This window comes from Pelophylax lessonae (assembly GCF_965119305.1).
Source record: "Pelophylax lessonae genome assembly, chromosome: 3".
Taxonomy (NCBI): domain Eukaryota; kingdom Metazoa; phylum Chordata; class Amphibia; order Anura; family Ranidae; genus Pelophylax; species Pelophylax lessonae.
This window is the reverse complement of record NC_138770.1, coordinates 616,134,668-616,150,694: the sequence shown is the minus strand read 5'-3', so window position 1 is coordinate 616,150,694 and position 16,027 is coordinate 616,134,668. Positions and strand designations below refer to the sequence as shown.

Sequence of the window (16,027 nt, the reverse complement as noted above, 5' to 3'; positions counted from 1 at the left end):
TTTAATGGGGAGGGAGGGGTTAAGTATGTCCCTAGGGGCGTGCTTCTAACTGTGATTGAAGCAAAAACAAGGAAGAAAGCCGCTCAGGTGCAAGTTCAGCACTCGGTGCAGGTCAGATCCGCCATCCAAGCATGTAGACATCCAAAAAGAGAAAGACCGCACTCAGAGATGTTGAATGAAAATCAATAGGACTCCTTTATTCTCCATAAATACAGCAGACAGACAGTGCAATACACGGACAGACGTGTCGGGTTGACGCGTTTCACGATAAAAATCGCTTATTCATAACCACACACCTTGAGACTGTGGATGCCAACAACCTTTGCACTGTCTGTCTGCTGTATTTATGGAGAATAAAGGAGTCCTATTGATTTTCATTCAACATCTCTGAGTGCGGTCTTTCTCTTTTTGGATGTCTAACTGTGATTGGACATGGCTACTGGTGTAAGAACAGAGATCAACGGTCCTACATAGTAGAACCGTGTGATCTCCATTTTTACACAGGGGAGAATGACAGGCGGCTTTGTTTACATTAGCCGCCTGCCTTTCTCCCTTCACGTCGAACGATCGTGAGTGACTGGCGGACATTGGGTGCGCCGGTCACACGCACTGACTTGTTAGGGAACGATCTGGGGCGGGCGCGCGCCCGCCCGCTATTGGCTCACAAGCTAGTGACAGGCTAGTGACGTACCCATACGTCACTTTGCCTGGCCGGGGCTGACTGCCGCAGTATATGTACTTGTGGCGGTCGGCAACCGGTTAAAGCCCCAAGCAGGCAAACAATATAGCCCTTACAGTGGGGCACCCCCACACTGTAAGAGTTAAATTCTTGCTAAGTCAAGGGGTAGAGGAATGAGGAGTAACACCTATCTAACAACAGGTACCAACAGGTTCCCTCTGTCTGTTTACTTGGCCCCCAGAAGCCTCTTCTCTAAGGCGCTCCAGGCTTCCGCTCACATGATGATGTTATTAAAGCGGAGTTCCACCCTAATTTTGAACTTTACACCATAAATAATATTAAAACATTCTAAAAATGAATTGGATAATAATTTTTTTTTTGTTTCACTTACTTTATTTTTAATGTAAATGAACTTACCTTCCTGCCACTTCCTCCTCCGGCCCCCGATGTCATTTCCTGCTTTGCATTGACTCCTGGGAGAGGAGTGTCATCAATCCCAGGAGTCAATGCGCCTACATCGGTGTCCCTCGTCACTTCCGGTGCAGGCACGAGAACAGCTTCTGGGCATGCGCAATGACAAGGAATAGGGTTGTGGGATGACGCGCCTGAACCGCAAGTGACGAGAATGGCATTCTGGGACTCCGAAATCCAGGAAGAGGGACACGAAGAGGGACACTGCGGCTTCAGCTGCCCACACCACAGATGGCAGCACTGGACAAGAGATTTACAAGGTAAGTAATTCTTCTTACAGGTACACTAAACAGGGGACAGTTCAGAGGCTATCGTGGCTTAAATGCACTAGCCCTGACTGTTCTAGGGGTATTTTTATGTAAAAAAATAACATTTCGGAACTCCGCTTTAAGTACAAAGCAGGATCAAAGCTTCTCATAGATTATTTGATTTTCTTCTCTTCCACCACAGGTAGAAAGAAAGATAATCGCCTGATTTTCCTATTGACACAGTAAGTGTTGGTGGGGAAAAGCCTCCTGCAGTGCTAATGTGTTCTGCTGGCGAGGGAGCTGTAGCCGGCAGCAGTAATCGCCTGTAAAAAATCCAACAGGCTGGTTGTACCAAAGTCAATCGATGGATCATCTTGGAATACAATCAGCCTGCCCATAGATGGATCGAATCTTGGCCGGTCCCTACTAAACTGGCCAAATTTCAATCCATGTATGCCGGCTTAAGAGTCTTGTATTGCATGTGAGGACACTGAGGGTCCGCCCACAACCTGGAGTTTCGAGGAAAGGAAGAAAGCACCAGAGCAAGGACTAAGGCAAGTAATACATCTTATTCCTCTACCCCTCAACTTAAAATGCTTGTAAATCTCTGAAATCTGCATGAGTCGCTTCTGATCATTTATACAGCACCAAACGCGTTTCACACCATGTGCTTGGCAATGAATAAGCACATGGTGTGAAACGCATTGGCTGCTATCCTGTTTGTCTTGCTAAATGTCGATGTTGGACTCTTTGATTTGAAGAAATAAAACTCAAGTTTCTACTTTCCTGAGACTGGAAGTGCCGCTTTCTTTATACATGCATATAGAGGGGGGTATGTTCTTTCCATCCACTCAGGTCTTAGATTACACTCAGCTCCCCCTCTAGGTGTTGTGCGGTGTATGACATTAGATCTCTGCCCCCTGCCTCCCAAATACCAGAAATGCTGTGTAAACTGCGCACTTTGAATAGCTGTAGAGAAAGGGCTGATGATAAACAGGTACAACTTATGTTGGAGGATTTTTTTATCTCTGTGTATCAGTCACTTCACTGGGTATATGTAAGGGTTTACAACCACTTTAACAGGTATTTACCCTTGCAGTGTGGGATGCCCACTCCAGGGGTATATTTTAAGAATCCTGGAAGTTATTTTGAAGTAGTTGTAAACCGTTCCATATATCCAGTGAAGTGACTGGCCTCAGGCAATACACAGAAATTAAATAAATCCTCCTACATAAGTTGTACCTGTTTATCTGTACTCTTCTCTAAATAATTTCAAAGTCAAGAATCTATACAGCTTGTCTGAGCATTCAGAAAAAAAGTGGCTGGGGAGCGGACGTTACACTCTGCAGAACTCAGTGAGACGCCCCCCTTCACACAGGAACAGAGCAAAGGCTGCCAATCACATGGAGGTCCCTCCCCTGTCACCTTTTTTTTTCCTCTTGGTGTCAGAAAAACTTGTCAGAAGTGATTCGTTCTCATAACAGAGGAACGAAGCAGCAGACAGAAATGACACTTAGTGCTCTGGATTGAGACAAATACACACTATAGAGGGACATGCTTTGTTCATATTTCATATGAGATTTACAACTACTTTAATGTGTTGTTATTTTTCACTGAACCATGACTACTAGGGGAAAAAGACAATGGCCTAGCGATATTCACACACCTGGGCTGTATGGAGAGAGCTTAAAGTGTTACTACACCCACAACAGTAAAATCAGTCTGTATATGCAGCATTAGCATTATGGTTGCCCTCAAAGGGTTGGTTGTATCTGAAAGACTAGATGTCGAGATCACCCCACCTCCCCTTACATCGGATATCAAGAGCCCCCCCCCCCCCATTGGAAGTCAAGAGTCCCGACCCTCCCTTACATCACAGTGCACCCCCTTACATTGCACTGCTGCTGGGAAGAAGCTGGGGGCAGATCTGGGAAGCAGAAAGTGCAGGGTTTGGAGGAGGACCAGAGGAAGGCTGGAGTATGCTGAATGCTGAGACTAGGAGAGGCAGAGACAAAGGGGTGCTGTGGCTGCACAGAAAGGCAAAGGATCTGTAGGAGGAGTTCAGTCCTCCTCTCTGCTACTGACTGCTGAGACAGGAGGGCAGAGATGAGCCTCTCCATGGCTGCATTAGGGGGATATTGCAGCTGCAGGAGCAGTGCAAGGGCCACATGAAATGGCATCCACGGGCCTTGTATTTGACACGTGCTCTACTGCAGTGGCGGCCCGTCCATTGGGGGCGCAGGGGCGCCACCCCCCCCCCCATCCATGCGTACGGCCCCCTAATCTACATGCAGGGTGCCGTACGCATAGATTCCAAATAGGGGATTTTTTTTTTGTTTGAAGCACGTGATTAGAGCCAGAGGCTCTAATAGGCTTCAAAAAAGGGTAGGATCGGGGCGCAGAGCACTGTGCCCTGAGCCCACCCATTTGTATGACAATAGCGAATGAATATTTGCTATTATCACACTGATTTTCCTCCTAGCCAATCAGTTAGCGCGTCGTGAGACCCCTTTCCTGATTGGCTGAAAAGAGAAGCGATTTTACTGGCCATTGGCTAGGAAGAGGGAGGAGTCGTACGGCCATAGGAGACTCACAGCCACTTGGGGAAGGAGCAGGTAAGGATGCTGGCTGTCCGGCTGGGTAGCCAGCTGTCCGTCCCGGGAGGAGGGGGTGGTAGATTTTATTGCAGGCCATCCGTCCCGCCGGGGGGGTGTTGGTTTTGCCGCCCGCCCCCCCCCCCCAAAAAAAAAATTTCATTCACCAGCCGCCACTGCTCTACTGTATTTTAAATGCATACAATGATGGTGCCCATTCAAAAACAAGAAAAAAATGAACACAGTGTTTTGACCTAAAAGTGTTAAAATAATGATGCCAATTTCAAAGCTATAGGGGTTAATTTAAGTGTAGACTATGCAGAAGAAAGGAAGCAGAACATAAGCCCTCTGGCTCTTCTCGCCATGGCTATATTCAGGCCATTTTTCGCCCCGGCCGTCCCTCTGTAGAAGCTAGTTACAGAGAAAGCTCTTTGTTATAGCTGTAAGTTCATGAGAATTGATGCTAGTCATTAATCTCAGATGCAGAACCCTAGTCAAATGCTTTGTGAAAGTCCACGTTTGACATCCACATTATTCCCCCAGTCAAGCGTATCTTATTCCAACGCACAGCATAATTAATTGCTCCTGCATTTAACCACTGAACTGGCTATATTTGTAGGGGATGTAAAGTGCTCTGACCTTTTGCATAAAAATTCAAATTCCCAAAGGACAGATAACAATACGGCAATATAACTAAAAAATTTCAAAACAGATTTATTAAATGTGATTGACCCACTTTTGCAAATCGATAAGCTTTTATATGTATGATTGCGCTCACGACACGGGACCTGCTTACCAAACATGGAAACTGCTAAAGCATTAAAGCAGTGATTTGCACCTTGCATCATAATAAAACCTGAAACTCCATTTGTATACCCTGGAAAATACAGGGAGAATGGAGGAGGCTTCCCACGAGTCTAGGATTACAGCTAAACACCAAGAAGATTAAAAATAAAATAAAACACAAGTTAATGCAGGTATGTATTCATAAAAAATAATTATTTTAATGTAGAATAAAAGCAAATAGTGAAAGTACCTGAAAATAACTCAGTACCAGGCTATTGTAAGCCACTGTACAGCAGACCTCAGACTGGGAGGGGAAAAGCAGCACATGGAGCCCATCAGTCATGCTGCAGTACTTGTGTGCTAACAAAAATACTTATCTTTATACACCACTTATTAATAAATGAAAGTGTTTGTAACCCCAGCATTTTCTATCCCTAATATGTGCCTGCTGTACCATGTGCTTGTATGAAAAAGACTCCGGTTTTCTTTGTATTGCTTCCTTTGTGTGAAATCCCTGGTGTTCCTGCCAGTCCCTCTGCTTTCCTAATAAAAACTGACCACACTAAGCATGAGAGCACAGCATGGTCAGTTCTCTAGCTATACTGGGAACTCAGCCTGCTCTCTTTCAATGATCAGACTTGTCCTGACATGTCTCTCACCTACACAGCCATTCACTGTAAAACTCTGTGTACCATTTTTCTCCCTTCTCCCAGCTCTTCTTATGTGTGAAATCCTGGTGTTCCTGCCAGACCCTCTGCTTTCCTTATAAAAACTGACCTCACTAAGCAGGAGAGCACCGCATGGTCAGTTCTCTAGCTATGCTGGGAACTCCGCCTGCTCTATTCCAATGATCAGACTTGTCCTTACACGTCTCACCTACACAGCCATTCACTGTGAAACTCTGTGTACCATTGTTTCTCCTTCCCCAGCTCTTCCTATGCAGCTTTGAACAAAGGGAATGTGATTGCTTATAAGAAAGGGAAAAAAAGTATTAATAATGTTTTTTTATATCCATATGTAGATGTTTGCCTTTCATTTATATTTTAAACTGAATGGGTTGTTTTACAAGGTGATCCTTTTTAATCACTTTAACCACTTAAAGAAGAGTTCCAGCCGTTTTTGTTTTGATAAAAAGTCAGCAGCTACAAAAAAGTGTAGCTGCTGACTTTTAATAAACACACACTCCACGGTCAAGCGATCTGGCTGGAGGGAGCCTCGGTTTTCTCCGTCTTCTCCCCACGGCGCCGGCATCTCTGGTGTGGGCACCCAGCTGTGACAGCTTGCGGCTTCACAGCCGGGTGCGCACTGCGCATGCGCGAGTCGCGATGAGCGTACTGAATAGACAGGCAATCTTCTGGGACCTCTAACATGTCCCAGAAGATTGTGGGAGGGGCAGAGGAGAACTTCCACCCAAGCCGCCTTGGCGGCCCAAGCGGAAGTGGGAGCGGGTACCTGTCAAATCTAGGTACCCCCCCCCCCCAAAAAAAAATGACATGCCAGGGGGGTCAGGACCACTTAAAGCGGAAGTTCCACTTTTGAGTGGAACTCCGCTTTAAGGACCAGGTATTGTCTCGAACCTTTTGTTCACATTACAGTTTTTTTTTTCTAAAAAATTACTAGAACCCCCAAACATATATATATATTTTTTAAAGCAGAGGCCTTAGACAATAAACTGGAGGGTTTTGCAATTTTTTATGTCACACAGTATTTGCCAAGGGGTTTTTCAAACACAATTTTTTTGGGGAAAAATAGACGTTTTTTTAAATCTTATTGCCATAAAAATCCCCAATTTTTTTGGAAAATATAAAAGAGGATGTAACGCTAAGTAAACAGATACAAAACATGTCACGCTTTAAATTGCGCACGGCTTTCAATGGCATCAAATTTTGTAAATTTTACTTTTTGTGTGAAAAAATGCTAAACATTTCATATGGGTATAGTGCAATTGTCCTTCAAAGTGTGACAGCGCTGAAAGCTGAAAATTGGCCTGGGCAGGAAGGGGGTAAAAGGGCCCTGTATTGAAGTGGTTAATAAACCTTTTAAGTGATATTGCGCTATGGAGTCCTCATGTTTATCCACATATGCAATATATTTAAGAACAAAGGAGGAGGACGGCGGAAAAGTTACAAATCCCATAGATTCATTGAGAGTAAAAGACCTGCACCAAAGAGCTCATATTTATGCTGTTACCTTACAGTAGTAAGGTGAGCGGCCTTAGAGCACTGAGTAGTTGAAGATTTCCTAGTATCACTTTACATCTATCACACCGTGAAGGGAAAAGATGTGATATGATGTTACACAATTGACATTTTTTCTTATCCTGCTTTTAGCACTATTATTTATGTACTTACCATCCTTATTTATCGCATTACTGTGTTTTGCACACCATTGCATCTACTGTCACGTATTGATTTAGTAATCATTTGATATTTTAGCACTATGATTATAGTATAATATATATTTTTTTTGCATCATATTTATAAATGCACATAGGGTGTGTGTTATATGTTTGAGATCCACTTTATAATCTGCATATCCCTAATCACTCTTTGATTTAGTCTCACTTAGCTCAGGGTTTAGCTTATTGGTGTTTGATGCTTGTTAGCCCCATTTATTTATTGTCATATTTGCTTACATAGTGATAGCGTGAGAGCCTCTACCATTTTTTCTTTTTAAATATTTTTTACTTTCTGCTATAAAACCTATCCAATAAAAATACAGTTAGGCCAATATGTATTCTGCTACATGTATTTGGCAACAAAATTCCAATACGTGTATATTTATTGGTTTGTGCGAACATTATAGCATCCACAAACTATGTATGTATGAAATTTGTATATATTTTTCTTTTATACTACTAATGGCAGTGATCAGCGACCTATAGCGGGACTGTGATAGTATGGCGGGCAGACTGACACTAACTGACACTTTGTGGGAACCAGTGACACTAATACAGTGATTAGTGCTAAAAATATGCACTGTCACTGTACTAATGACACCGGCTAGGAAGGGGTTAACATCTAGGAAGATCAAAGGGTGAAATGCGTGCCCAACAATGCTTTGTGCTCACTCACTGTGGGGTGCTTTTACTAAGGGATGTGCCGGTTTTTATTCCCTGCTTTGCAGAGAAGCAAAGTCGGTTGCATCTCCACTGACACGACAGAGCTCTGTATTGTTTACACACACACACACATTTCTGTCCTGTCATTCTCTTCACCGATCAGCATGTGCCGGTGGTCATCCATTGGGTGGGATCCACTGATCAGCTTGTGCTGTGACTAATCACAGCACAGGCTGCGCGGTCTCTACCCCCAAGGGCTGTATCACATATCTAGTACGTGATGCAGAGCCACTGTACTCCTATGTGAGGTGGTCAGCGAGTGCTTAAAGAGAAACTGAACTCTGGAAGCTGTGCCCTGAATTTGTCAGGCAGAGGACAAAGGACTAGTCACCAGTATTTCCTTTTGTTTTCCTGCAGCTTATATTTTCCCCATTACTGATTTACCATATTGTACACTGTGTCTTTTTGTGAAGATGGCCATCTTGAAAGGCAGGGCTTTGCTTCCTCATGTCAGAACCTCCAGCAATGAAAACTGTGAGCAGCACAATAGTTACTTTACCAATTCTCACTCCAGATCTCTTAAGACCAGCAGTCCGAGGCAGCAGTGCCCACAATCTCATACTGCAGATATACAGTTATGAGGCTGTAAGCACAGGAGTGCCTAGGCATACTCATATACCAGGAAGTGTACTGCTATTTTTCAGGAAAAACTCAAGCAAAAGTTTAATTTTCCAGATACGGCCTGGACACAACCTTTTTGGATGTTCTCCAAGAAAGTGTCAAACGCTTCTATCTCTGTATCCTGTGTACCTTTGACATATGTTTATAAAGGATTCATCTTTCTAGCAGCTGGTGGTATGCGGCCGATTTCTCCATTTCTACTGTTGCATCGGTGGCGAGCCGGGGTCCGCACCCACAGCACCGGGATTGCTCACCTGAGCGGTGGTTGTCTTCTCAATTTCACCATGGCTTTCCGCAATAGTAACCTGAAAATGATGGTTTGACATCACTTCCGGTTCACCCGGTTGACAAAAGCGCCACTTTTAAAAAATCAAAAGCATTCAAAAACACCAATCTTGGTGTTTTTAATACTTTTAAGAGCAGAGGAGGAATTTGGGGTCTTATCTTTCCATAAAGAGTACCTGTCAAAAGGATATTTACATTCTTTGTGACAGCAATAAAAATGATTTAAAAAGGTAAAGCAACAGTGTAAAAATTAAAAAAAAGTAAAATTAATAATTAAAGTTAAGTGCCCTGTCCCCCAGGGCTCACGCGTAAAAACAAAAGCGCACGTGGGTCCCGCACGCAAGCAAACAGCGATCGTCCCACACATGTGTGGTATCACCGCAAACATCAGATCATGGGCAGTCATTCTAGCATTTATAGCAGACCTCCTCTGTAAATATAAAGTGGTAACCTGTAAAGGCTTTTAAAGTGTCACCTATGGATTTGGATTTTTGCAAGAACTTACAGTAAAATCCCTTTCTCTGAGTCCTCTGACAGAAGCAGCTCTCAATGCTTCTTCACTATTGGGTTATGCGCCATCTACAGGAGTAGACTAGGCAGTGAAAAGTTTTCACTCGACACGCCTATAGGGGCTGTCCCTCACGACATAACCCCAGACACACTGTGCTCTCAAATCAGTTTCGTAGCAAGCAGTGAAAGAAGACAGAACCAACCCCATTTTAGAGGGTCAGGAGCTGCATCTGTCAAGGGACTCAGAGAAAAGGATTTTACGGTAAGTTCATACAAAAATCCAATTTTCTCTATTGTCCTTTGACAGACGCAGCTCTCAATGCTTTTTTACTATTGAGACGTCCCAAAGCAGTGTAGGCATGAGGGGTGGGAAAACGCCAACTGTTAATGTACATCCAAGGCTAAAAAACTTAGCCAACTGGGCAACAAAAAAGCTCAACCCTAACCAACAGGAGCTTACCCCCAAACAAAGAATTCACCCCCATAAAAGAGAAAACCAAGTCTCTTTGTCAAACAGCAGCCTGCAAAACCTTGCGGCCCAAGGAAGCATCCGAGGATGCCAACAAATCAACCTTGTAGAATTTGGCAAAAGTGTGCACAGACAACCAAGTCGCCGCTTAACAGACCTGAGCAACAGAAGCCTGATGGCGAAAAGCCCAAGAGGTGCTCAAGCAGAATGCGCCCTCACAGGGAAAGGAGGAACCTGACCCCTTAATGAATAGGCCTGAACATTTGTCTGCCTGACCCATTTTGATATGGTCGCAGCAGACGCAGCCGAACCCTTACGATATCCCTCAGAAGGACAAACAAAGAATCAGATGTCCGAAAAGACTCCGTGGGTGACAGGTAAACCCTGATCGCCCGAACCACATCCAGTGAATGCAAAGCAAATTCCTTGGGATGCTTGGGCTTAGCACAGAGTGAAGGCAAAACAATATGTACATTGAGGTGGAAAGCAGACACCACCTTAGGGAGAAAAGACTGATTAGGTCGTAGAACAACCTGATCCCTTTGAACGACCAAAAAAGGTGAACGGCAGGACAGAGCCACCAACTCAGACACTTAGCGAGCAGAAGTGAGAGCCACCAAAAAGGCAACCTTCAGAGACAACAAAGGAAGAGATATCTCCCTAATATTTTCAAAGGGGGGCCATTGAAGAATGGACAACACCAAATTCAGATCTCACGGTGGCAAACGGGATCTCCCCGGCGGAGCCAGGTGACGCACCCCTTGAATAAAGGTGCGGATCAAGGAATTAGATGCCAGGGGAGGTTGGAAGTAAATGGCTAAGACCGACACCCGACCTTTAATCGTACCTAAAGCCAAGCGTTGCTTAACTCCCTTGTGCAAGAAGGCTAAGGCTAAGACCCTCGCCACCGAAAACGAGCGAGGATGCAACTTTTGTGACTCACATCAGGCAATATACACCTTCCAAGTACGATGATAAATCTTTCTGGAAGTAGCCTTCCTTGCTCTCAACAAGGTAGGAATCACAGAATCAGAGAGGCCTCTGTCTCTTAACACCTGGCCTTCACCCGCCACGCCGTCAAAGCCAGCGACCATAAAGCAGGATGGAAGATCGGCCCTTGACGCAGCAGATCCTCTCTCATTGGCAGCCGCCAGGGATGCTCGACGACCATCTTTACCAGGTCTGCATACCAAGAGCAGCGAGGCCAGTCTGGGGCCAGCAGAATCACCAGAACCTGTTCCACCGCCAACCTGCGGAGGAACCTTAACAAGAGCTGTATCGGAGGAAAGGCATAAATCAGCCGATATCGGTTCCAAGACACCACCAACGCGTCTGTGGCATTGGCCAGAGGGTCTCGAGCCTTGTTCAGACGAGACGAGAACAGATCCACCTCCGGAGTTCCCCATCGGGCACACAGGAGACGAAAAACATCCGGATACAGGGACCATTCCCCCTGATCCAGAAATTAACAACTCAGGTAATCCGCCTGCCAATTCTCCACACCTGGAATGTGAACAGCGGAGAAAGGATCAGGATCTCGGCCACTTCCCTGGCCGCACGGACACTCTTGGTGCCCCCCTGATAATTGATATAGGCCACAGCCTTGGCATTGTTGGATTGTACCCGAACCAGAAAGACATGCAGCCGAGGCTTCCAATGGAGCAGGCAGTTTGATCGCCCTTAGCTCTAGGACATTTATTGGTAAGGATGATTCCTCCGGCGACCACGTTCCCTGGACACAAAGAGTGTCCAGTACTCCACCCCAGCCCGACGGGCTGGCATCTGTGGTGACCACCTTCCACAATAGCGGCAGAAAGGACCTGCCCTGGCTCAGAGCGGGCGACAGAAGCTACCAAGAGGGCTCCGACCTTGTGAGACGGCTTAGACATATCATTCTGTCCAAAGACTGCGGGTCCTTGTCCCACAAACTCTGACATTGTGAGGCGAGGAGAGCAGATAAACGGCACTTTCTCATTTATATTTGACCGGCTGTGATTGGGCGCGCGAGATAGGCCGTTCTGGGGCGCCGTCATATGACATCATCCCAGAACAAGAGCCACACCGCGCGGCCATCATTTGACGGTGGGCAGACGTCAAGTGGTTAATAGCAATATACTACTCACATATAAAAACAATGTGTCATCCAAACATCCAGGAGCGCCGGACTCGTCTAGGCGTCGCTTCAAGTACGCCTGTGCCCTACGCATTTTGTCACAGACACGATCCTGACTCCCTGATGAAGTCACATGTCTGTGAAGATACGCGTAGGGCAGAGGCATACCGGTAGTGACGCCTAGACCGAGTCCAGGGCTTCTGGATGTTTGGATGACACATTGTTTTCATATGTGAGTAGTCTATTGCTTTTAATAAACTTTTAAATGATAATGTGCTATGGAGTCCCCATCTTTATCCACATATGCAATGGAGTATATTTAAGAACAAAGGAGGAGGACCGCGAAAGACCTGCACCAAAGAGCTAATATTTATGCTGTTACCTTACAGCAGTAAGGTGAGTGGCCTGAGAGTACTGAGGTGACATTGGAGTTGAAGATTTCCTAGTATCACTTTACATATATCACACAACTATCATACGGTGAAGGGAAAAGATGTGATATGATGTTACACAATTTACATTTTTTCTTATGCTGCTTTCAGGACTATTATTTATGTACTTACCATCCTTATTATTTCATTACTGTATTTGCACACCATTGCACTTACTGTCACTTATTGATTTAGTATTCAATTGATATTTTAGCACTATGATTATAGTATAATATATATTTTTTTGCATCATATTTATATATGCACATTGGGTGTGTGTTATATGTTTGAGATTCACTTTATCATCTGTATATCCCTAACTAGCGCAGCACTTGTTTTTCTTTTTGATTAAGTAAAAAATATTGTTTTTTTCCAAAATATTTTGGTCCTTTTTCGTTTAGACCCCGTTCAGGCAGGGGCGACACGACTTGATGGGGCGACCTGTGCACCGCGACCTCGGAGCGACATGCACGGACTTCATATCATTGAAGTCAATGCAAGTCACCTCCAGGTCGCCCCAAAGTAGTACAGGACCCTTTTTCTAAGTCGGAGCGACTTGAGTCGCTCCTATTAGAACGGGTCCTGTGCTAATCAATGGCGAGCGACCCACCGCGACTTGTCAGGTGACCAAGTTGCCTGACAAGTCGCGCTAGTGTGAATGGGGACTTATAGCACAAAATATTAAAAACACAGTGGTGATCAAATACCACCAAAAGAATGCTCTATTTGTGTAAAAAAAAAAAAAAAAAGAATATAAATTGAATCTGGGTGGATGACCGCACAATTGTCAGTTAACCACTTGCCGACCGCCGCACGACTATCTACGTCGGCGGTCAGCCCCTCACAGGCAAAGTGACGTAGGGCTACGTCACTAGCTTGTGAGGGTCTAGGGAGCGAGCGCGCGCCCCCGGAGGCACACTCCCGCTCCCGAGTGGTCACGGACCCCCCCGCGCGTGTGACCGGCGGACCCGATGTCCGCCGGCCACTCTGCGATCGGCGGGGGAGAGGGAGAATGTCAGGCAGCTTGTGTAAACAAGCTGCCTGTCATTCTCCTCGCTGTATGAGAGCTGATCATCTGGATCTACTATGTAGATCCGTTGATCACTCTGCATACAGCTGAAGCCCCAGCCAATCACAGTTAGAATCACGCCCCTAGGGACACACACAGCCCCTCCCTCTCAAATAAAGTTAACCCCTTCACTACCAGTGTATTTTTACAGTAACAGTGCATATGTATAGCACTGATTACTGTAGAAATGTCACTGGTAACCCCAAAAGTGTCAAAAATGTCAGTCAAGGGTCCGATCTGTCCGCTGCAATGTCGCAGCACAGCAAAAAAAAAAATCGCAGATCGCCGCCATTACGCGTTAAAAAAAAAAAACAACAAAAATGACAAAAATCTTTCCCTTAGTTAGTAAACGCAATAACTTTTGCGCAAACCAATCAAAATACGCTTTTTGCGATTTTTTTTACCAAACATAGGTAGCATAAAACAAATTGGCCGAAAATTTTAAAAAATTTTGATTTTTACATTTTTTTTTGGGGGAATTTCATATAAAAAAAAGGGAAAAATATTGCTATTTTTGCAAAATGGACGCTCTTTTTTTGTTTATAGCGCGTGATCAAAAAATCGCACAGGTGATCAAATACCGCCAAAAGAAAGCTCTGTTTGTGGGAAAAAAAGGACGCCAAATTCGTTTAGGTACAGCGTCACACGACCGCGCAATTCTCCGTTAAAGTCACGCAGTGCCGAATCGCAAAATACCCCCTGGTCGGAATGGGGGTAAAATCTTCCGGGGCTTAAGTGGTTAAAGTAACGCAGTGCCAAAAAGCAAAAAATGGCCTGGTCATGAGGGGGGGGGGGGGTTCAACTTCTGAACTTATGAAATAAGTACCTATAACTATATCCAAATATTGAAATGTAAAAGTGTTTCAGAGGATCCAACATGCAAACCTAACCCCCTGAATAGATATCATGGCAGCGGAAGGAAAGCCCTGCATCCTGGAACTGGCATGGGCTACCATATATCATACAGAAATTATGAGACTTGTCCTGGGACAACAGCAGAATCATGAAATCACAGCCAAGGTTGTACTTACTCGGGGTCCTGGGAGAAATGTACAAGGCGATCGTTACTGCTTGCTCCGGGGCTGCTGATCTGTAAAGAAAAAGATACAAAATCGCTATTATTTCTTTCTATCCTCCATATACAAACATCACTGCAAGCAAATAAATAACAGCATACAAATCATATAAACATACTGCATTTCTAGAAATGTATTCTTCACTTTAGCATTTGTAGGAAGCATGCCTGTAAATCTGTACACCCAGAACTGCTGTTTCATTGCCAAGGAGCGAGCAAGGCCATATGACAGCTTTAAAGCCAGTAGAAGTAGAACTCCAGCCAAAAACAACAGGATAAAAAGTGAAGAATCAATTAAAATATAGAATAATAAAACTATCTTTTGATACGAGAGGTACCTTCAATCCAGAGATTCTCCTGCAGTACTTTTTTCAGCCACTAGATGTCCTGATGACCAGCATCATTCAACCTACTTCCTCTGAGCCCAGGTCTTCCTGTACCTGCAGTGAAAGAAGAAGCAGCACCGTGAGGAGGTAATTTCTTGGTCACTCTGCTCTTTTATTTCCAATTAGCAATCTTCTTATCACTTCTAAGCTGCACGCAGTCAGTCCAAAGAATGTGAATACACATCAGCTATACAGACTGACCTGCACAGCGGAGTTTGGCATATACATAGGATGTAACGGGTCAATGCACCCGTCCCTGGGTATCTGTCAAACTCAGCTTAGTGGGTCAGTCAGTATAGCTGATGTGTACTCATTCACTTTCTATAGACTGATTGCAAGCAGTTTAGAAGTAATACGAAGAATGCTAACAGGAAAAGAGAGCAGAGTGATCAAGAGATAAACTCATCACTGTGCTGCTTCTCCTTTCACTGCTCAGTCACAGTCTGGGCGTAGGTCCAGGATGACCTGGGCTCAGAGGAAGTTGGTTTAATTATTCTGGACATCAGACTATGGACATCTAGTACTGCAGGAGAACATCTGGAAGAAGGGCGACTCTTGCAGCAAAAGTTAGTAAACAAACCAAACAAATGGGGCTTTGTGTCCATGTGAATGACCCTTAAAGTGAAACGGTCACCCTCTCCCCAAGCAACTTCCAGGCGCTGGATTGTTGGCCCACTTGAAAATGACATCATCCTGCTTATGTGCATGGGAGGTAGTCAGTCCAGCACAGCCAAGCGACCCAGGATAGTATGCTGGGCTGCACATGCACAGCTCAGTGTACATTTAATAGAGAACTGCAAACAGGCAGGTAAGTGTGTGCTATTGTACAATAGACATGGACGTCCCTTGTACAATAAAGAGCCGCCAGTTCGCAGTAAGTTAGGGTAAGTTTCATTTTAACCACTTGCTGACCATCTCACGTAGGCGTACAGCGGCTCTCCTGCATGTATCATGTATCGAATAGGTGATCCGCCACTTCCGGGTACAGGGGGGGCCTCCGCTGTGCTGTGATTAGTCACAGCACAAGCTGATTTGCAGGTGCCAGCCAATGTTTGGACTGCTGGCACCCCCTGATCGGCGAGGATGACAGGACAGAGCTCTGCGAAAGAAAAAACAATACAATGCAAGCAGGGAGTGATAACCGGCACATCCATTAGTAAAAAGAGAAC

General features: G+C 44.9%; 1 protein-coding gene across 1 annotated transcript in view; it reads right to left on the bottom strand.

Moving 5' to 3' along the window:
• The window catches only part of GPATCH2 (G-patch domain containing 2), a 303,764-nt gene that overhangs the window by 113,803 nt on the left and 173,934 nt on the right, over nt 1-16,027 (bottom strand). Inside the window, exon 6 of the mRNA XM_082249587.1 lies at nt 14,429-14,487. Within this exon, the coding sequence (XP_082105713.1) occupies nt 14,429-14,487 (59 nt within the window). The remainder of the gene's footprint in view (nt 1-14,428; nt 14,488-16,027) is intronic.